Source organism: Simochromis diagramma, unplaced genomic scaffold (genome assembly GCF_900408965.1).
Source record: "Simochromis diagramma unplaced genomic scaffold, fSimDia1.1 OVJJ01000433.1, whole genome shotgun sequence".
NCBI classification, from domain to species: domain Eukaryota; kingdom Metazoa; phylum Chordata; class Actinopteri; order Cichliformes; family Cichlidae; genus Simochromis; species Simochromis diagramma.
The window spans coordinates 6086123-6109925 of NW_024387031.1; the positions used below are offsets into that span (position 1 = coordinate 6086123).

General features: G+C 44.3%; 1 protein-coding gene across 3 annotated transcripts in view; it reads left to right on the top strand.

Annotated features, from left to right (window-relative positions):
• The first annotated feature begins 1679 nt into the window (after positions 1–1679).
• Positions 1680–23803, top strand: part of LOC120740560 (transcription factor COE3-like) — a 142759-nt gene continuing 120635 nt past the window's right edge. For all 3 annotated transcript variants that reach the window (XM_040043009.1, XM_040043011.1, XM_040043010.1), the window contains exons 1-3: positions 1680–1813; positions 18725–18881; positions 21243–21306. In XM_040043009.1, the coding sequence (XP_039898943.1) occupies positions 1680–1813; positions 18725–18881; positions 21243–21306 (355 nt within the window). The remainder of the gene's footprint in view (positions 1814–18724; positions 18882–21242; positions 21307–23803) is intronic.

Genomic DNA, 23803 nt, shown 5'->3' on the forward strand with positions numbered 1-23803 from the left:
TTTAATCAGCGCTGCTCTGGAGTTTTTGCTTAATTAGAGGAATTCTGCTCCTGCCACGAAAACCAACAGAGATGACTGCTGCAGACGTCAGATCAGGCAAAACAGCGAGAGACGAGCTGAAAACGGTTATTACGGTTACCGTTATCATTATTATCACTGTTATTATTATCATTATTATTATCACTGTCGCCGGAGGAGGCGTGACAGGTCTTGGAGGTGCTTCTCTCTTTGACTTTGAAATCAAACACACATTTAAAGCGGTGTGAAATAAAACAGCTTATTAGCGGTTTCCCTCCGGGTGTGTGTGTATGTGTGTGTGAGAGAGAAAGAGTGTGTGTGAGAGAGAGAGAGAGAGAGAGAGAGAGAGAGAGAGAGAGAGAGAGAGAGTGTGTGTGTGTGTGTGTGTGTGTGTGTGTGTGAGAGAGAGAGAGAGAGAGAGAGAGAGAGAGAGAGAGAGAGAGAGAGTGTGTGTGTGTGTGTGTGTGTGTGACACAGAGAGAGAAAGAGTGTGTGTTTTTGAGCGCCATATGTCCGTGCGTAAAAAGCGCACTTTGTTGTGGTATTTGCGTGCCGCCGTGTCGGTGAGGCTGCACGCGGGATGACAGAGGAGATTATTCCGCGTGGGGCCCGTTAATCCCGCGGGTTGGCGGCTTGTGATCAGGTTCGGGGTGAAACGCGGAGCGCGCGCGGGCCCGGAAGGTTCGGATGAAGCCGCGGCCTCGGTGCGAGGGCCGGAAGTGACGGCAGCAAGTGTGAGACGAGTGTCAGGTACCGGTGTACCTGCGTGGCTCGCTCTGGTCTCGCGCTGGTGTTGCTTTGATTTTTTTTACTTCTTCAAACTTCATTTTTCACAGCGCGCGCGGCCCAACACGCGGAAACCCTTATTTGGCGCGCGCTTTGCAAAACAATGACGCAACGCGAGCTTTCAGCCAATGAGCAGCCAGAGGCGCGACCAATATTCAAACGAGCGGCCCATATTTGGTGTCGGCCCCGCCCCCCCAGCTTCGCGTCGGTCCCCCGGGAGCTCCGGAGCCCCGGACCCCGGGAGAAGGAGCTCTCCGCCGGGACGGAGGAGCCATAAAGAGCCGGGGAGGGAGGGGATGAGATTCCTCGCTGCCCAATCCCCCTGCTCCCCCGGGAGCAGCAGCCTTCCTCGGCCCGGCCCTCCCTCTTGTTTGCTAATCATTTCATTTTACTCCTTTTTGAAGCGCTCGCCTGTTTTTTTATCCCACTTTTCATTTTTCCACAATCCGCGGCTGCTCGCCTCCCTCTGATCCCGGCTCTGCCGCTCCGTTCTCGCGGCGTCAGGCTGATTCTCCGCCGCCTCCTCTGAGATGCTCTCCCCGCTCTCCGCTCCTCTCTCCGACCGCCTTTAACTTCACACGGGCGCAGCTTTAAAGCCCGGACTGCTGCGAGCCGGGGCTGGGATCTAAAACAACCCCGGAGACACCCACAGGGATCCGGGGCTCTTCTCTGGATCAGGACCCGGTACTTTGGGGAAGCTCGCTCGCTCGTGTGCTCCCCCACCCCACCCCTCCTCCTCCCCTCCTTCCTCCTCTTTTCTCCACCTTAATCCAGGTGGTCCTTTGGCTTTTTGAGTGGCTGGTACAGGGAGGATTATTCTTCTTCTTCTTCTTTCGTGTTTCTGGTGAAGACAAAGCTCCCAGAAGGACACTTTGATGTTCTCCATCCAGGACAGCCTCCCCCGGGGGGCCCTAACCATGAAGGAGGAGCCGCTCCCCACCGGCATGACCCCGGTCCGCTCGTGGATGCAGGGCGCGGGGATTTTGGACGCCAACACAGCGGCACAGAGGTAAAAATCCCACAAAAGCACGCGGGCGACTTTTCGTGAGTGTGCCAGTGAGTGAGTGAGCGTGACAGTCCAGGTGAAGGTGGCAGTTTGCATCTTGCAGGATCTGAAAAGTGTCGCACGCGGGGGGCAAAAAGAAAAAGGCAAAGTTAAACCAGCGCGAGGACGAGCCCCACGCGCTCCGCTCCTCTAAAACTTCAGAACGATAAAAATCTGGTTTGTAAAGTTTGACTTTGAGGTTCAGTGTGAGGTTCAGAGTGAGTCCGAGAGGCTCGGAGAATAAAAATGATCAAAGGCGGAAGCTTCCAAAATAATCAAACCTGTGGGAGCGCGAGGCGCTAAGCGCCTGGGCGCAGCTCCTCTCTGCCGGGGTCGGCTCCAGCGGCTGCCCGCCGCCTGCGCTCCACAAACCTCAGCGTGAAATACTGTCCACGGCTCCCACGCCGCGGACCGGAATACACGGTGCGCACACAGAGCGCGAGGAATCTCGAAGCCGCTGCCCTGAGAACAGCTCAGAGAATAATTCTCACGATCACAGCAAACCATTAAAACCCAGAATTAATTTATTAATAATCCCGAATTACAGAAAGTTAACCCCGCGTGTAGGAAAATAACCCCGCGTGAAAGTGGGTCACAGGTTAAAGGAAGCCGAAAGCAGAAAGTCTTCATTTAAAATCACTTTGAAACGATTTTTGTGTTTTTACTATTTTTTATTTTCAGGTTAAATTAATTTCAAACTGCAGCTTTAATTTAACAACAAAAACACTCATTCAGCTTTTAATTAAAATCTCGCTCTTACATTTTTTATACTGACAGTTTTTACATTTAGGTTTTTTCACTAGAAACTCCACATTTTTATTTTTTTTCTACTGATTAAAACGCGACGCAGAATCTGAGAGTTTAAACTGCTTAAAGCATCTCCGGCTGAAATCTGACCGCCTCACTCAGATAAATCAATGCGCGCTTTTCTGCTTCAGGTTTAAATCACCTGAACACCAAGAGAGGAAAAAAATCCATCAGCAGTCTGAAGAAGCTCCACAGAAACCGCATCCGTCCACGGCGTGGGATGGCCTCTGACTCCCTGTAAACTTTAAAACATCTCCTCCTGAATTTGTTCTGTGGTTTAAATCCGTCCGAGCTCCTCACCTGCACACATAATCACTAACATTATTTTCTCAGCTCATCAAAACGCGTCAGTAAAAACATAAACACATGGGCTGAAGCATATTTGTAGTTTATAAATCCAAAATCTTCAGTTTAATTTTAGATTTATTAATAAAATACCAATTTTAGCTTTAAAATAAGGAAGAATGAGATCTGAAGACTAAAGTGTGTGAAACCTGCACAATAAATACATTTTGCATACCTAATTTTGCACAAAGTGAAGAGCTAAGCAGATATTTATGACAGATTTTTTTCAGACCAAAATACAGATAAAAAAAATATGTATAAAATAAAATAATTTGCCCTAAGCTGCAGAGGAGGGAGATCTCTGCACTTAATGCATCCAGAGACATCAGATAAAAAAAAAAGAAGTATTGCAGCACACGAAACTCCAAACTGCAGATTTTTAAAATAAAATCACTATTGCTGGAGAAAAGCTGAATTTTATTCCTGTTTCTGGCTGAATTTAAACAAAGAGCAACTCTTTGTGTTTTGAATTTTACACTCTGAGGACTTTGAGGCAAACGCTCCTCACGGATGCTTAAACTCTCCTGCACATTAACGCTGATCCCGAGCGTCCGTCCTTCATCCGCACGTTGCTTTAATAACTGGATTCAGTGTTTTTGTAGCCTCGCCGTTTGCCGAGCAGGTGGATCTGAGCTCATTACACCGAGTTGCTTCTCTCTGCTCACGTCCTTTAACTTTCTAAACATCCTGCCAGCTGATCAGTTTAAGCTTTTACTGCCATTGTCTCGGCTTTAAATGTAGAAACTCTCAGTCACACAGAGGAGAGGTCGCAGACTGTTTCTGCTGCTTTAAAGCAAATCTGGAATTACTGAAGCTGCACATTTGTAATCTTAAAGCAGCATTTAGAAGTGGAAGCAAATGGACTCAGATGTGTACAGCGTGGGAAAGTTCCCACACTTATTGTGCACACGTTAATCACTGCTTTCTTTCTGTGGATAATATTTAAACGTCATTCAGCAAAAGCTTGAAAGTGACAAAAGCCGGAACGATGAGGAGGAAAGAAAAGAGGGAGAAACCTCAGAGGGATCCTCTTCCAGGACGGACAGATGTGCATGAGATGCTGTGTGTGCAGCGCAGACAGATGGACAAAGAGTCGAGTTTCAGAAAGAAGAGGCCGAGCGGAATAAAGCACGTCACACCTGAGATGATTCAGATAATCTAACATGAACGAGGGTTTGTTTAATTCTGATGAGGGAGGTTAAATTCACTGCAGTTTGAGGGATTTTTAAATGTCAGGAACAGGACGAGTGATCGCAGGCACTCCAGCTCCTTCAGCCTCTCACAGTGGAAAGCAGTCAGCAATAAAACAATAAAAAATGATGATCTGAGGGTAATTTTCCCCAATAAAAAACTCACTAATTGTCCATCACCCGTGCACAGCTAAAGCTGCACGTGCTCAAAGGACACGGGGAAGAAATGTGGCTGAGCTTAGCGGGTCTGAGATGTTTTCTAACGTGACAGGAAACAGCGCCGCTGAAGCTCAGAGACACACGACCACACCAAGACTTAAACACGAGGAGCCAGTCAAAGCTCAAACAGCTGCATCTTTACTCCCGACAGAAATCAGCTTTAGACGCTTGACGGGAGGATTTTTATCCACACGTGATAATCTGATCACATCGAGAGAGGTTTCTGTATAAGACATGGATAAAAAAACACAAACGCAGACGAGCTAAACTGCACGTCTGCGTTAAAATCATTAAAACAGTCCAAACCTGACTGTAAATGTCAAACACAGTCCTCTCAGCATCGTCTAACCCTCAACGACGAATATTCTCCTTAGCAAACATTTTATGCATTTAGATTTAGACCTTTATCGTAATGATTACATCTTTAAAATCTGATTCTTTATTTGATCATCGCGTGTCAGATGTCAAACCTGAGGAAATAAACAGCAGGTTTGGGGCGTAAATACGTCAAAAACACTCGTCCGTCTCAAAGCCCTCAGATTTCTGTGAAATCTCACACGGAGTTTGTTAAATTTTGGGTCAGAAATTGTTTTCTGAGCGTTCCTAGGGAAACTTCCAGCGCCAATAAAAAGCTTTAAATTATATTTAGACATTTATGATAATCATAAATCACTGAAAGGAGGGTTATCAGACAAAAAAAAGAAAAAACACAGATCACGAAGAAATGTCAGAAGGACGATGAGTGTTGGTGAAATAATAATGCGCAGCAGATGAAGTTCTAACGTGAAGAAAAACATGAAAACACACCAGTGAAGGTTTCACCTGCACGGACGTGGCCTCCAGGCTCGTTATCAGAGCCACAGTGGCTGCACGTGAACTTTCATTTGAGGCTAAAGGAGACGTGTGTGATCCCAGCAGTAACAGCAGAGTGATGCAGTGCGAGTTCAGCTGAAAACAGATGAGGTCAAACTTTAATTTTACGCTCGCGTTTTAACGGTTTCTCGGCACATTTATATTTTTGTGTATTCAAAAAGAGAGAGCAGAAAGAGCTTCGGGTCGACTTGTGTTTTCATGTGTGTTGTTTTAATAAAAGCAAAGTTGCTCGACGGCGCTGCAGACGTTGGGTTTTTTTAGTGCAAAGACGTGCAGATGTGAGGGGGCTGAAGCCTTTTTTCTGCTTTTACATTAGGAAACTAAATCATCAGCACAGGTTCAAAGCTGATCTCCGTTAAGTACAAACCCTCAAGGGGACAAATAAGTACCTCGTGTTAAGGTTCAACAGCAGCACCTCAGAGGGAACGAACCCGGCGAGGAGCCGTTTAACGTGATTATTTTTAAAGTAAATCAAAGACGACTCGCTGCATTTAAATGTGAGTGTATCTGGAGCTGGTTTAAAGTTAAAAACCGGACTTAAATAGACTGCTGGACGTCAAGTTTACATCAGTTTCACTCTGTGGACTCTCAGTAACTCGTGTTTATGTTGTATTTACGTTGATGTGAACGTTATTCATAAAGGTCAAATAGAAAACAAGCAGCTTACGTTCGACTGGAAGAATGAACGTCGTCTTTACTGGATAGAAAAGAGAAGTGGTTCAGCTTAGCTGTATATCTCAGACCGAGTCTATTTATTTATTTCTTTAACTCCTCGTTTCCTCTGCTGTGCATCCACACACGCTGAAATCTCACTGAGGTTTCTGTGGGTTTAAACCTCCTGTGGAAAAAGTGTGACAGGCAGAAATGAGCTGCTCGACTCACAAATGAGATGTTTTAATTTTCCCAGACTGAAACCTGGACACGTGTGCATTAAACAGACATGTTTTCATCCATAAGGACAACACGGTGTTATTATATGTAAAGCAGTTAACCCTTTACACAGCAGCCAGTCGTTTATGTAACGATGAGAGTTACAGTGTGGTTTCTTTGTGAGGCATTTATCAAACTACTGTTCTAATCTCACCTTAGTTCAAGCAGATAAAAATAATCAAAGTTCTGCAGAAATAAAATAAAAAGTCAGGTTTAAAGACGGAAGAAAAAATGCAGGCATGAAAATAAGCTCGTGTGTAGAAGGCGGGGTGAAAAATCTGCAAAGGAGGTGATTAAATACACAATAAAACCTTGCAGTCCCACCGCCTCACAATGCAAACTTACAAACAGCACGATAAACTCACGTTTGGAGCTTTCTCTGAAATATTCAGCTGAAGTGATGCAGCTTAGCTGGAAGTGATCTGAGAGGGGTCAGAGGTCAGCTGGAAGTTTACCCAGCATCGTTTTGTAGATAAAAATACACCAGCGCTGTTTCCCAAAAACCCAAGAATGCAGTGAGTTAGAGGCGCATGTCATCATGGCGGCAGCACCGATGAGACAAAGAGAATAAACTTTGTTTCACACAAGAAAACACAAAAACTTTATCGATGAGCTGTTCCATTAGAAGTTCAGTGAACACCGTTTTAGTTTAAATTTACTGAAAGCAAAGCACGAAAAACACAAAGTGTATGGATCGCATGCAGTGAGGGTTACAAACAGTGTAATTAGATTACATTTGCTTTCATTAGTTCTTTAAAATGAGGCAACTTTAACGCTGTAAACTCATAAAAAGTGTTTTTTCTATCACAAACGCACAAGTGTGACCAGCGAGCATCCGCGTTCCTCTGGTTTGATTTTTAAAAAACTGAAACGCGGCAGACAGATTTTATTTTCTCGCTTCTGAACGTCCAAAATGTTTGGAGATTTTTAACGATGGAAAATAATATAATAAGAATAATATCAACCATCATGCCAGAGCTTCAGAATAAAGCTCCGAATTCATGTTTTATTTTGAAGCCAGCCCAAAGTTTTCTTTATGTGAGGATGCGTCCTGTGAGCTGATGTGGTCAGGCTTATCGTGCAGGGATGTGATTGGACGCGTGAAGCACAGACACATGATGTCACTGCGTCCACATGCAGTCCTGTTATTGATCGCTTATTGGGACCTGATCGGGCTGAAATCAGGTCTTTCTCTGATTCAACAGCTGATCTCTAACTTTTCAAACGTCCTGCTTACCGGGCTGATCGATTTAACCTTCCAGTGACACGATCTCAACTTCAGTTTGAAAGGTTTAGGGGATGCGTTCTGATGTTTAATCTTTTTCTTCTTTTGCTTTCAGCATAAATCCTGAGATGTTATTGTTCTCAGATCAATGAGAGAAACTTTCACATGACTGGAAACTAAAAAAGCTCTTCGTTCGAGGTAGTCTGCAGTGTTTTGTTGTTTTTGTAAGAAGACGTTTAGAAGCGCCGAGAGTTTTGAAAGTGTGGAGCTGCAAATCTGAATCAGTGAGTCGATCAGCTCCTGATCTGATCACTGAACAGCTGTAAGGTGTTTGATGCCGTGCATTAGAAAAAAAAGAGGTTTGTGGTGCTTTCTATTGATTAAAAGGCAGAAAGCAATCACACGTTTCATCCTGCAGTGTATTTGTGTATTTAGATGTCTAATCAATACCTGCTGATCTGCGGCAGCCACAAGGGAAGGTCACGAGCTGTTCATGCAGGAGACAGGAGTTCATGCTTTTATTTTGAAATTCTGTTTCCAGCTTTTACACCTTTTTAATTCTGATGTTTAGAGGAAGGAAGCACACGTTCACATGATGTTTGGCTCCTGCTGTACGAGCGGGAGCAGGGAGGGAGGGAGGGAGGGAGCTGGCCTCCTGCTGAGGAGGAGGAGGAGGAACAAACAGTGAAGAAGAGCCCGACTGTTGTATGGGCTCATCTGGAGAGATTTTATCGTGTTTCAGAATAGACGCCTTCCTGTTTTCACACTATATTTACTTCTAATCAGACCTCCTTTGCCATCATCTTAGAAACACGCCTGGTGAGCAGGTGATGAAACAGTGTGTGTGTGTGTGTGTGTGTGTGTGTGTGTGTGTGTCTATATGACAGAAGTGTTCACAGATGAACTCCTGACCACAGTCTCACAGCAGTCCGTCATTTCTAACCATCCACTTTCGTGCTCCATCATCCAGCTCAGGAGATTGTCCCAAAGATGGGCACGCTCCGGACAGGTCTGATTTATCACAGGGCTGATTTACGTTCAGGTACACCAGGAAATTCATATTTTCTGCTTTTAAAGCAAACAAATCTGCATATTTCAGGCTTATTTTAGCACCAGACACTGATTTTTATAAAGTGTAGAAGTGTTTTTGGGATCTGTACTGTCTGTAGTAAACCTCCCACACACTGAACCCCGTGTTGTTTCACCGAGTGTTTCAGTCTTATTCCGTCTGCGTCTGATGCAGGATCACCGTCACAGTCCAACACATCTGAGCTTTAAACTTTAAGTCTGGGAGGAAAACCTTTTTTTAAGGAGGTTTCCATCAAGGGCGACTCATCAGTTTAGGTTTGAGCGTACCTGACAATAAATAACAAGGAAGAATGTGCAAAAAAATCATCGTTATGCTAGGATGATTTTTTTTTTTTTTTAATGTTATGATTTCACAGTTTGGTGGGACGGTTATCACAGGAAAGACTGAAAAAGTCGACCCAGATCTTTGAGTCTCGTCCAAGCCTTAACCTCAGTTATTTGTCAGATCTGCTGTTTCTTAAACAAACTTTGGGAAGTTTCTAATGAGCGACGACTTTTAAACGGTCATTTCTAGAAACTCTGTAGAAGCTGTAACGATGAGGGGGAGATTTTTCTCACGCTGTTGGCAGGTGTGTGTTTATAATGTGTGTGTGTTGGAGCTTCAGGTGAACAGATTTCCCTTGACCCTCCCTGAGAGGAGGAAACGGGAAGAAAAAAGAGCGAGCAGAGTGAGCGATCCCGTCCTCCACGCCCCGTCTTCGTCCTCTGGGGTGATCAGGGCGAGTGGAGGGGGAGGCGGGTGGCGGGTGAATAAACGTCGACATGGGGATTTCCCTCTTTGGCGTCATCCGTCATCAGTTCAATCATGGAGCGTTTGGCGTTCTGCTCGGCGGTCCCCCGTGGTGGGCGGATTGGTACTCGGAGACGGGCTGTGGCGTCTGGCAGTGATGGATTCTCGCGCTGAGAGACTCTTTTATCAGAGAGTCGTAACTCTCAGCGGCGGCCGCAGATGATGAAGAGGTCAGCCGAGGCCTGCGCTCGCTCACCTTTTTCTCTGTAAGGCTTTACTCTCTGAGTCTGGCGAGGAAAAATGCATTTCCTCCTCCTTCTCCTCACTTAAGTTAAACTCTGAGCACCTTAAAAAACAGCCGCCGCTGTCTGTAAATCCTGCCCAGCACGCCGTCCTCCTGGAAGTGCAGTGGTAGAAACAAACGCCGACACTCTGCTGAATGTCAGCCGCCACGGGCAGCTCGGCTAATCACGGGAGGCGAGAAAGACAGGAAAAAAAAGCTGCAAACAATTAACCCGAGAGGAGCAGGTGACCACGCTAATGGGCTCGGCCTGTGTGTGTGTGTGACAGGGTAAAGGATGTGTTTGGGAGGAAACAGCTGACTTCAGGAAATGTGCAGCTGTGTTAGCTCAGCTCTCATCCATCCTCAGCAGGGGAGGTAAAATATTAAAGCATCACAAGAAGACGTCTCTCTTCATAAACCCAAAGCCAAACTGAACTCTTGGAAGCGGCTTCTTGACCACAAAAGCTCAGATTTACAGAGCCCCGAAGGCACCGCGCAGACCAGAGTCGATGAATAAATGAACCGTTTCTTTCCCCCAGAGGAACTGGAGGAATGCACCTGAACGCAGCACGCATGACATGGTCCAGAGAGCAGTGAAATCTACATGTGGACCTAAAAGTTCTGATTTTCAGACCAAAGAACCTGAAATGATGAAATATCTGCACATCTCATACTTCACTGTATTTGGAGCCGATTTATGAGCGGGTCTCGTAACCCGACTGGTGCTCGGCTTTGTACGAACCCGCGCACGTCCAGGTTATAAAATTAAGTTTTACTCTCTGAAAGATCCAAACGGCCAAAATGTAAATTGTCTGATAACTCAGAAATCAACAGTTTTGCATTTTTCTTATTTAAAAACTGGAACCCTGAACGCACCAGTGAGGACAAACATGAAAAGTTTTGTTTAAATCGATTACTTTCGGGGTTCAAACTTTCAAGTTTATCTGTTTTTTCTTTCTGTTAGTTTTCCATACATACGTGAATTAAACTGGAATAATTACACCAAAGTTCAGACAAAGTTTTTAAGCAGTTTGTTTAACAAATCTCTTCTAAAAGAACCTGTTTCATACTGTATGCACACAAATATCCTTTTGTTGTCATTTGTGAATTGCCTTAAAATGATAAATAGAGGAGCTCCTGGTAATCAGATTACCTTGGTCAACCAGGAATACTTAGAAATTCTTAACCTTGAATGCGCAGCACCAACTGGATTAACAGATGATGCTTTTATCCACCAAACTCCATTTAAAAAAAAAAGAGCCGTTTAACTTTTCGTGTAACACTCTCAGTGCGTGTGCGTGTGTTGGTTTGACGTTGTAAGGTAAATGTTAATGATTTGGTTGTCGACCGGTTGGTGATTTTAATCCTGTTTGTGTTTTTTCTTTTTATTCGTGCTAATCGAAGGTGAAACTGCAGAACAAACAGCTGCAGGTCGGATTTTGACGTCCGTGAAATCTCGTCTGCTTTTACACTTAGATGCATTTTCACACATTGAACACCTCACAGAATGCACTAATTAGCACGCGTACTCCTCACACACACACACACACTTGGTCAGAAGTGTGTGTGCAGAAGCCCCTCAGCTTAAAGACTAATTTGTTGGTAATTGCAGCATGACAGGAGCAGCCATTCCAGCATCGAGCCACCGTTTCCCCGAGCCAGTCGCCCTAATTAGGAATGACACACACTATTAAGGTGCATAAATGGAAATCAGTCAGCGGGCGTTTCCTCCCTGACGGCGCCCGCCACCGCTGTCGAACCCACAGCAGACCGTCGCTGCACCAGAAACCACCCACAGTGCATTTCTCACGCCGTCATCATTCTTAAACTGAGAGGAAGAGTAGGTGGAGTTCACGTTCAGTAATCTGATTACTTTTAAATTATCATTACTCTGTGCAAAGTATAAAAAAACAAGTTGCACAATTGATGTAAAATAGGTGGTTTTTACCATGGAGTTTGGTGGTGGAGCTGAGATCGATGAATATCTGTCCAGCTTTGTCAAAGTTACACAAACTCACAAAGTTGCACGGGTGGCTCAACTCACAGTGATTTATTTTAGTGTGTTGTTAAATTCTCGCTCTTTGCTGGACCCTCACCGTACGCTCCACAGCGACGCTCCACAGCTAGGACAGCAGCTCATTGACTCCGTGTGCTCCTTCAGAGCTTTGCTCCAGCAGATGGGCTGAAACTGTATTTAGCGTGTGCAGACTGCATTTTATAGACAGTCTAACAACTTAGGTAACATTAGAGCAACACAAAACTTGCACATGCATGTATTCCAATTATTCAGTCGTGCAGATTATGGGAATTTTCTGGGATAAACGGCAAAACAGGAGGCGGCCCGGAGATGGTTTTAAAATACAGGAGAAACAGAGGAAGTATGGGAGTACTGGCAGGTCTGCAGATTTCTGTTTTATGAATCGCAGCTTCAGATGTGTGAAACGATGAATTTCCTCTTGGTGCTGAGACGTAACATAGCTGCTCCGATAAACGAGAAATGTAAACTTAGTTATAAAATCTAAAGTTAAAATATTTAATATCTACATGCACAGGACTGTGTGGTCACTGTACGTCCACAATATATCATTTGAAGTGTCGTACTGATCTGAGTGTTTTGACACTGTTTGCTTTCCATACATACCTGTGTTTACTCAGAATAATTAAACCTGAGGATCGGGAGGGGAGGCGGCGTTTGAAGATATGCTCTCAGCGCAGAGCTCGCTTTGCTCTGATGCTTTCAAACGGAATTTTTGTCCACACGAAGACGGACACGTGCGATCGCGCTCAGACGACCTGCTGGCCATCTCCTCGCCGCTTTTCAGCCTCGACTCATTAGTTCATATTACACGGCTAATAAGAGCTAACCGAACAGGTGTGTGTGTCTGTGTGTGTGAGAGAAACAAAACACACACGTCTGATTGGGTAAATGTATTCATGGGTAATTGTGCAACCTGCATAAATCAGCACACACACACACACACACACACACACGCGCACACACACAGAGCAGTGCACAGGAACAATATGTGCATATTTTAACAAGCCGAACTCAATATCCACAGCAATTAGAGAGGAGCTGCTGCGCGTGTGTGTGTGTGTTTCTGCTAATTACATTCATTCTGGGCGGCTGCACAGGATGAGATTTCTGTATGTTCAACAGTAACGTGCTGAAAGAAGAAGGTAACCAAACAATCTGTTTTCTGACCTCACACCTCTGAAGATGCACCTCACCTGCCCGTTTGAGGAGGCCGACGCCGCGTCGCTGTTAAAACTTCACGTGCGCGTGTGGGGGTGTGTGTTTGCGTCCCTGCCTGCTGTTTGACAGCAGACCGTGCTCCTGGTGGAAGCAGAACCCTTGAATTGAAAACGAGCTCATCAGGATAAAATGATGTGTCTGTGATAAGTGTAGATTTGTGTAGTGAGATTACCTGAATGATGATTCAGCTGGCTGCTGTCGATGCTACCTGTAACAGCTCCCCTCTACATGTTACTGATGAGCGCGTCCTCGGGTTCCCATCAGCCTCGGCTGCTCTCCGTTTTTACCTGTGATCAGCTAATGTGCTAAACAGGAAGTAGGAGCCGGGTCGCAGTTTGGATTCAGAGCTGACAGAAGTTACTGCTGCTCCTGCTGTGATGAGATTACCGTTTAGTGTGTGTGTGTGTGTGTGTCCTGTCAGGGTGTGTTTGCTGTGAGTTTGTTTCCAACTGAATCAGATTTAAACATCCACCGTTTATTTGATTAACATGCTGGCAGCCAGACAGACTGTGTGCATGTGTGCGTGCGCGCTGTACGGCTCATTAGGCCTGTGTGATGTGTGTGTGTGTATTTATATGTAAGTGTGTGAGGCAGCAGGCCACACTGGTTAAAGACTCAAACAGCGGTCACACTCCATCTCCTGTTTGATTAATGTCATGGTGTGTGTGTGTGTGTGAGATTTATTTTCCAGCTTGTGGAGGATTCGCAGTACCCGGTCTGATCATGAAAGCGTGGCTGTGAGGGGCCCGGTGGTCCTGCATCCAGAGCTATGTTTAAACAAATACACAAAACACTCATGAAGACAAAACAAACAGAAGGACACAAAGTGTGTGTAAAGAGAAAGAAAACCTGTACAAAATGTGCAAAATAAAAAGAAGCAGATATAAAATTACTGAAGGACACACACACCTACAGCCAGGGTGTGTGTGACGGCTGCATGTCAGGTGTAAATGTGCCTCATGGTGGCAGCACAGTTTGTGTCTCCTGCTCACTTTAAGGTTGATTTATTCTGCTTTTCCTTCTTTACATATATGTCGTAATCTCCAGTTCCAGGGTGGATGTTCAGATTACATGGTGACAGATTCAGAAGTCATAGAGCGGTCAGACTAAACACCCCATCTCTAATATGGTCATCTCAGGCACAGAAGCCCTGCCTACCCTGATCTTCAAATCTTGTGTTTATGAGGAGCTAAAAAATGATCAATGGCACAAGTGCCAAAACCTGCAGTTCCTCTAACGTCCACCAGAGGCTCCAGCAGTGAGTCAGTCCCCACAGACTCCCATGTTAAAGTTTTACAGCCTGATACACAAACTGTCTGGTCTCTACAGTGAGAATTTAAACTCACCTGTTTAAATGGTATGATGGCTTAAAATGTGCGTTATTAGGAGCATGGCCTCTTTGACTGACAGGTGGATAGTGACACAGGTAGCTGTAGCTGCTAGCTGTCTGCTAGCTTCACCTGAACTGGACCTCTGGACCGGGCTCTTACTGCATCTTACGGCTGCTGTAAGGCTACTGTACTAAAAGGGCGATTAGCAGGTATCTGAGTCTGTGAATCTCCCATATCATCTGTGGAAAAGTTATAACTTCATGGTGGCAGCTCAAACTTTAGCTCTGTGGCTTTAAAATGAAACTAGTCAGTTGGGTCACAGGTCGAGCGTTTATATAAATTCTGCATTAGAGTCAAATATAAGATTAATAAGGACAGTTCGGTATTTAACATAATTACCTGTAAATGAAAGGAGGCGACTGAATTTGAAAGGAAGTTGTGCAGATTTGCAGAAGTTTGGATGAGAGGCGAGTTTCGGCGGTGCTTGAATCCCAGAGAAGGAGGGACGGAGGTTTAACTCAGCCACCGTGAGCGTGGATATGAACTGACTGCTCCCTGCACCGGCTGTCTTGCTCAGTAATTGTTTGCAGAGCGCTCAACACGACTCCTGCTGACCTTTAATTTCAGACTTTGCAGTGGAAACGTGCAGATCGGCGGCCCTCATTTGCCTCGTCGTGTTTGTTCTGTGTGTGTTTTTTTTATTTATTTATTTTTCTCCTCTCTGCCTGTTGGCGTGTGATTTACACTCCGGGCATGTTCGAGCGAGCCGTGTGCCATCGATACTGTTTTTATTACACCTTGTGCCAAGTGCTAACAGCCGGATACGGGCGGCGCTGACGAGTGGATGCAGCCGCAATTAGCATAATTGAAATAATAATGCTAACGAGCCTTCTGAGTGGAGGCAGAGCAGAGAGGAGAGGGTGGCGATCGGCTGCGTGGACGGGCCGCTGCAGATCATTGTGTGTAATTGGGATAATGGGCTGGTTTAGTGGGGGAAGCGATGCTTTTGATGGCGTTCGGGATGAAACAGGTGCCAAATTCACCGAGCCGCTTGTCTCGGTGTTTGTTTGCTTTAAAATCCACATTTATGTCAGCTTCACTGCGATATTAAACACCAGCAGGTCTGCAGGCTTTGGGTTTTATGACTCCAAAAATGTGTTTTTATTTAAGTTATATCTGAGAAAAGTGTGCAAACGCCCCAATGACTGAAGTGTGACAGGGATTCAGACATCCCAAACCGATGCCCTCCTGCTCTGCAGTGTCTTTGCACACTTTGAAAATCAGATTAGACTCAACGTGGCTGATTCGGGCCTCATCTTGGTGCGTGATCGCACAGGACGCCTGTGTTCAGAAACGGACTCGATACCAGGCTCTGTTTTAATGTTGTGGCTCATCAGTGTATGTTTAATTTACCCTGTCATTTGAAGTCAGAGGTAACCTGTCCGTAGACCATCACTTTCCATCACTGATGAACTTCTGGAGTTCATCCAGGTCCAGATCAAGGAACGTGTTGCTGTGAGAGGGGCAAACGTTTCAGATGTAACTCCATAAAATATCACAAACTGATCCAGATCCAAGAGTGGAGGAAATCTCTACCCTTATTCTATCAGATTTTCAGAGATCACAGCAACCAGGAGACAGAAAAATGAACTATTGACATTAAACCCATTAACACCAAAGGCATCAAAGGTGCTTTTACTGAGAGTTTAACAAACCTTTGAATTCGGCCCTTTGCCTTGTTGGCTGCTGGTCTGTTGGAGACTCTGTCCCTCAGTGATTGTTGCAGTTTGACTGTTTGTGAACACGATTACTCTAAAAGCTTTGGACAGGTTTGCATGGTCTGCTGCTCCATGCTGAAAGGAGATATCAGAAGTAGTTAGGGAAGGAGGCCCTGGGACAGACCCAAGACTTGCTGGAGGGATCATTTCATCCCCATCCGGTACCAACAGATCGCTGCCCCTCCTGTGCCTGGTTTTGTTAGAGTTTTCTTCCTGTTAATAGGAAGTTTTTACTTCCCACTGTCGCCAAGTGCTGCTCAAAGCGGGTCGTTTGATATTTGGGGTCTTTACCTTATAATACAAAGCGCTTTGAGGTGACTGTAATGGTGATTCGGTGCCTTATAAATAAAATTGAAGTGAATTTAATTTATTCTCTCCTGGCTGGGAAAGCCTGCTGGGGAAAGAGGGTTTGGGTATCTGTGCTTTGGCTTCTGCCTCCATGACCTGGAGACCAGACACAAGTGATTGTCCACTGAAATACAAGCAATCGGTACTATTATCAGGAACTTGGGGTCCAGGAAATTAAATCAGACTCAGTTTTCTCCATCTTCATGTGAAAAATGACAGATAATCGGTTTTGTTTACTGACTCGTATCAAACACGGAGCCTGTTTGTGGGCTTTCGATGCTGTTTTATTGTTGAAGGATTTATTTTTTTCGCTGTTTCCAGCGTAGCTCCTGTCAGGTGTATGAAAATAGAAACGTGGATAAAAACAGATGCTTGTGGAGTTTTTTCCTTCTCTCGGGATCTCATTGAAAATATCTGTCGGTGAACGTGTTGAAGACTTGCTCGCTGTGATTCCTCTCGGTGTTATTTTTACTTTAACACTGTTGTGTTTTCTGACACTCAGCTGCTCTTATTCCCACCGAGCCCCCCTTAAAACCTGACCGACACACACCTGAGCTGCTCCTCCTCCTCCTGGAGTTTCTCTGCAGACTCTTCACTCGGCCAAACGCTGCGAGTTGGAGGAATTAGCTTTCAACAAACTGGCCTACAAATGAGGCATTAAGCATTGGTAATGGGGGTGCAGAAAGGTCACGGCTGTATTAATCTGCCGTCTGGGGAATACACCCGTGAGCCGGGAAGCTCGGAGACCGAGAGAGAGCACGGGCGAGCTTCCAAAAACAAACCCTGAGCATGAATAAATATTTATCTGTGCCCCGGCGATCATATTGATCATAAAGCGTTTTAGGAAACAAAACGAGCAGGAAAATGAGATTGATGTAAAAATATTCAGCTGCTGTTTGGAGCGTCTCCCCCTCGGACACATCGCGCTTCTGTGGGTTGAGAGCAGAGGTCTCTTCCTGCAGGAGCATCGATTTTATTTCAGGATCAACAAGGATTTTTTTTTCCATACCAAAATAAAATCAGCCGCTGACACTGTTGATGTTTTTGCAGCTTTCACACTCAGTTAAAGGCTTCCTCAGATTCTGGAGGTTGGAAATCAAAAGCAGGGTGACCTCTGACCCCCAGCCGGTGGTTGTTTACATTATGATAATCAGCATTAGAAGCAATACTCTCGGTAATGATTTCATTTCTGCCTCCCTTTTTATTGAAATGTAACAAAAAAATAATTTAACATAAAAATTTGTTTGTTCTTTTGTTCTTTAGAGTTTAATTTGCTGCCTTTAAACTCATTTATTTAACCTCTTCCTGCAGCAGCAGCTTATCATGTGACTTTGCATCTCTTTATTTAATGTTAATGAAAGCAGAGGAGACGCCACATCCCAATATCTGTAAAAACAAAGATTAATTATAACCTTGTGAAGGCCAGAAAACTCACATCACCCTATTTTTTATTTATTTATTTGTCCGGGTTTATTTGTAAAACCTTCTAAATCTAAATAATAAAACGGCAACGCATACCACAGCGTCTGTGATTGGTCCGCTTTGTGGTAACGTTGCGTGTATGACACTGTGTGATGATCAGCACAAAGACATGGTCGCTGATGTTGTATCAGGCGTGTCGTTCCCAGCCAAAGCGTCTCCTGCGTTGGATTAATGTTTTTTGTTTTCCCCCAAAAACTCCTGAGTGATCGTTCTCGCTGTCTTTCACAGCGACTAATCTAAACCACGCAGCAGCACATTAATGACTAACCTCACACTGATCATGTCTCGTGTTTTCTTGGCTTTAGTTTGGTCCATTTTTGGCATCTTCTTCCTGTCATATGATGGCGTTTGTCCCTGACCAATAGTTTAACCGTCATCCTCCGTCTTCACTGTGCTAATGTGTTCATATTACACTAACTATAGCTCTGTAGCTAGCCACCATGTTTCTCACCATTAACCATCACTGCTGTACATTTTAGTTCTTTAGAAATACTTTGGACAGATTACGGTATATCGTCATACATGGAAGCCAGCTAGCTAACTGCTTACAAACCTCCAACTGCTAAGTTGACATATAGGACATGGTAGTAAACACATGAAACCGGTTACCTTGACATCTGGATCTTGGATTGTCCACTAGTGACAAACCGCCACCTTCAAAGGGAAGCACCTTAGTCATTCTGATTACAGAAGAAAGAACCAGTGGTAAACCATTAATGTTGTTTTCAGTAACTGAAGCCACTTGCCCAATGTTCACACATGATTATGTCCACTCTGAAGATTTGGAATTCATTTCATTTAATTCTTCTGTTGTTGAGCTTTTATTAACTCCAAGTCGAAAATGATCATCTCACTTTTAAGGTGCCCACCACAGCAACACGGGCCTATAAATCAATATGAATCAATTCACTGTGCTCTGTGTGAGAGTTCCAGATTAGTGTGTGTGATCCTGTTGAGTTGGAAGGTAACGTTTTCTTTCTCTGTTTCAGTGGGGTTGGTTTAGCCCGAGCTCACTTTGAGAAGCAGCCTCCATCCAACTTGAGGAAGTCCAACTTCTTCCACTTCGTGCTGGCGCTGTACGACCGTCAGGGTCAGCCGGTGGAGATCGAGAGGACTTCCTACGTGGACTTTGTGGAGAAAGACAAGGTGAAAAGATTTTTTATTTCTTCAAGAATCTTCTTCAGATTTTAGGTGTTTTTTTTTTTTTTTTAATTTACATCTTTGACAGGAAAAGAAAAGGTCAGGTTTTTAGGCTTAAAATTCTAAAATACCAGGAAAAGATCTAATTTGTAGTAAATGTTCCTACCTTTCATACATCAGAGGCCCATGTCAGGTAATGTCCCCTTAATTCTTCATCTTAAGCAAAGCTCTTATGGAGAAAAAACGAAGGAAGAGAACAAAGATTGAAAAGAAATCTAACAGGACTACAAAATAAAGCAGGAAACATGTTAATGATTAACAGTAAATAACAAGAGCCCAGTGCATGTGGTCAGAGCAAGACTTACAGGGAACGATTTTAAAGTAACACAGAAAGCGGTCCAGAGGTTTTTTGAATTTTGAATCAGGTATTGTTTTATGTTTTAATTTGAAGGTTTAACTCTGAAAACTGTCATGGTACTTTTTTGTAGTCAGAAGTGACCATGTTTGGACGAGAGGGTAGAGCTAAGTTAGCAGCTAAGGCTAGCTAGCTTAGTTAGCAAGCTTCATTCATAGCTTCACACTCAGAAACAGATACCTGCTAATCAGTATCATCCAGATAAAATCCGACAATTTCTCTAAAACTGGAACTCAGACTTCTTGGACAGTCTGTTAGTACAATTAAACGCATCATTTAAAGTTCGACATTTTAACATGCGAGTCCGTGGAGACTGGCCTTCTGCTGAAGCCTCTAGAGGACACTAGGGGAACTGCATCTTTTGACATTTTCATTAGTTTTATTTTTTGATTTTTAACATTTAAATTACACCCATTGAGCTGGTGATCCAAATCTGTGATGTCTGTGTTTTCTGATCTCATGCTGCCCTGTCAGCTGAATACAGAAAACCTCAGTTTTAATGTGACTGTTGGGTTTAATGAGCCCCAGTAACAACAATAAATCCTGGTTATGTGGAACTTCATCTGTAAGACGGGTCCCATGTTGAAAGAGAATGTTTTGGCAGTTAAAATGAAGTGTAAATATCCAAAAATACACAAGTTTGGATCTGTTGTTGACAATATACAGAAAGTACATGAGAATCGCTTCCGCTGCTAATAACACTGGTGATAATCATAATAACATCCCGACAGGTTTGTGGGTGTTTGTTCTTTGATCGGCTGCCAGCTGGCACCATATTCTCCTCTCTACCCACTCGCTCACCTCACCTCTGCTTTGACCTCGAGTCTCTCGCCCTGATACCCCCCCCCAACACAAACACACTGGGACTGAGCCAACACTCCCGGGCACAGTTGGCACCGAGTGGCCGACCAACGCAGGCTGAAAGGAGGGAGAGCGAGGAGGGGAGGCAGGATAAAAAAGGGGAGTAAAGGTTGAAAGAGAGAAGAGAAGAAAAAGATAGGAGGAAAGGTCAAGACAGAAAGGAAAGGAGAAAAGAGGCGGATGGATGGAGAATAAAGGATGTTTTTAACTACAGAGTCTGAGGCACAGATTACCTGACAGTTAAATGCATGTTTAGGCGTAATTAGAAATAAAACCCTAAACTTTTCCTTCACACAGGTAAGAAAGTGATCAGAGAGCTGTGGAGGTCAGGTATGGCATCACCTGTCCTGCCGACGAGACCTCCAAAAACATTTCAGAGTAAATTTCAAAATAAAAGCTTAAACTCAAATCTGTTATTTTCCTCATAAAACAGTGATGCTTGGATGCAAATGATGGGTGTGAAATGCATTCTGGGACGTGTCCTGATAACACAGAGCATGAACGTCTTCTAATCTGACTTTATTGGAGCTTTGTGTTCGTTTCAGAGGAGCATAGGGATCAGAGAGGTCAAAGGTTACAGGGAGTGTCATTCAGCTGCTAACTTAGATTAATTTCAGTTTATTGTTTTGTGTGTTCTTTGGTTTTGATTTGCTTGGAGTCTTTTGCTTTTAGTATTTGGTGTGTTGCACTTGACCAAGCGTGTAAACACCTTTAACTGAGAGATTCTGGTTAGACTGTGGTTTGGTGGCGGTGCAGACTCTTTTTTTTTTTTTAACTTTTACATTGCTCTTCCTTACTCTTTGACAGGAGCAGAAAACATGAATAGCAGGCTAATATGATACCTAACAGCTCTAATATTTGGGAAAAGGACCATGGGTCCTCTGGACCAGCTTTTGTTGACAACTTGTCATGTTTCACAGCTCGGTGAGCTCAGCAGAGGCGTCCTTTTAGTGGCTTTTACTTCAACACATCATCAATCATCATCTGCTTTTCTTAGGATTTCTAAATAACCTTTCTGTAATACTTTCTTACATGTCAAATGCACAGTCAGGATGGCGTTGTTTAACGTGTACTTTGTGTTTTTGTGACAGGAGTACAACGGCGAGAAGACCAACAATGGAATCCACTACAGGCTACAGCTCCTCTACAGCAACGGTGAGCCGAGTGTGTGAATATGCCACTGATCTGGAATCAGAGGTGGAAGTCTGTATAAAGAAAAAGGGCTGAAAATGCTTTCTGTAAGCTGTAAACATCCTGCTAGCGAGTCATTTTTGAAGGTAGAAAAAGAAAAAAATTACAACTTTTTCCTCACAGATTTACTGTCAGAGTTTTTCCGTTGCCTCCTCCTGTTAACTGAACCCTGAAGAAGATTTTCCTGTTTTTGTTTAGTCCGTTTGTAGCTCCTGACTCTGAACCAGGGCTTCTTCATTAGGACTGGTTTCCAGTTGCACTAAACCAGTTTGCAGAAAACTGCAGCGTCTCTTTGTTTCGGGTCCAGGTGTTTCTTGTGTTGGATGAGGCTCTGGTTTTTTCTCCTTTATTTTTCTGTACAGACGAAGTTTTTAAACCCTCTCGGTGTAACTGCAGCTCACAGGCTCCTGGTATCCCAGACTACTGATATCTATTCAGAATAGAATCGCTCTCAGGCCAACTCAGATTTCAGTGTGAACACTAAGTTTAGCATCAGGACTTCACAGTAACCCAAACCACACAGCAGACTAATTAATGACTAACTTCGTGTTTTGGATGGATCAGAGGTTCTTTGGCTGAAGTTTGGTCTATTTTAGCATTTTACGTCAGTGCTGTTTAGTTTTAAAACAAAAGTCCAAATTTATATCAGAGCAACAGAGTTTAGTTTAAAGAAATCCTTCAGTCAGATTAGGTTGTACCATCTGTAGAAGGGACTAGCTAGCTCACTTCCTGTTAACGTCTAACTTTGCTAAACCTTGTACATCCTGTTTTTCAAAAAGCCACATATTGATCAGTTTATTGGAGCTGAAAGAATTTGGAGTTTGATTTTAGGAGTGTTTGAAGCAGGAAAGAGTTAATGAAATCAGACTTAAGAGGCAGAGAGGATGGTTACAGAGGCGGTAGAGACAAAGACAAGAAGTAAAAAACAGCAGGAACAAACGGGTTTAATAAATCCCTCTTCTGATTCGTCGTTCGTTGTAACATTTACGTAGGCAGAAGGCTGTCACGTACTTACGGTAAGCGTGACGGCAACGAAATTCAGTAGATCTAGTGCAAGTAAGACAATCATGTTGCAGAAAGAAGCGTCTGCCTTTCGCAGCATGTAAAAAAACTACAACGAAAGCACTGATGATGCAATCTGAGGTCAAAGCATAATGGAAATAATGCCAATATTTCTGCTAATTCTCAATGTTCGTGATGAGTAATGAAGGCAGATGTGAAGCAGCCCGCTCTGCCAGCATGCTGCAGGTTGTTTAGGTCCAAGTCCAAAAACCCATCAATAATATGTTCCTTACACTGGAGACACATTTGCATGTGCTATGCTCTTAAAGAATGACTGACAGCATGAAATTAAAGCCGAAGTGAGCCGTTTTTAAATGCTGCTGCTGCTGCAGGTCAGCCGAGTCTTTGTTCAGGCTGCATTTTAGATTTGCAGTATTGATTGATGAAGTCGAGTTAATGATCGCTCTTTCCCACAGGTGAAACTGTCTGTGTTGGTTTGCGGTTGAACTTTTCCTGGATGATTTAGAGTTTAGAATTAGCGGAGATGGAATTTATATTAAAGGTCACCTCACCGGAGTTAGAGTTTAACTCAGCTGTGCACTTTTAAGACTGCGAGGCTGGAAAAACTTTTTCATTATCAGCACGCGGAGCGGCGGACATCTGGAATATCTGAGCTCTGTTTTGTCCATCGGTTGGTGGTGGTGGTGGTGTGGGGGAAGTGGAGGGATCTTTTGCTGATTCAAAACACACAGCTCGCCTTTGTGCTGGCACGAGTCCAGAGCTGCAGGAGGAGGGCGGCCGTAATGCTCTCAGACCCCCGCAGAAACGCCAGATAAAGTGGGACATAAAAGAGCGTTTTCTTCCAAAGGGGGATAAATCACTCTAATATGAGTCGGCGTCGTCGGATTAGCATCTTACAGAGGTAATTGACCTCATCTGCAAGCGGGACGGATAGCCGCCATTTAGGCTGCAGACTGCTCAGCGCTCAGCCGCAGAGCGAGGAGTGAATCATGTCAATTAGAAAGCAGAGGAAGCTGCGAGCAAACGGCCCGCAAAGCAAGAAGTAGAGGGAAAAAAAGCTCAAACGCACAATACAATTAGAGCTGCTCCGCCGCTAACAGGTGTTCCCTGCAATTTACTTCCTCCACCCCATGTCGTGTTTGTGTCACATTTACGCCCGGATGCATGGCTAATAAAAGACAAGCAGCTCTGATTGATATTTAATTTGTCGGAGAATGAGGATTCCTTGTTATCCTTGAGGAAAAAGGCGGCGGGGGGGCCGGAGAAGGCGGCCTGGCCCATAAATAATAAACAGCTCTGGAGCAGTGCCGCTGTTTGTTTTTGCTGAGGGGTGTGAGCGACACCGGGGCGAGACGACAAGAGCGCTAGAAAACACAAATACACAACCAGGACATGAATCGGAACAGAATTCATTTACAGCACGTTATCAGGAATGAGA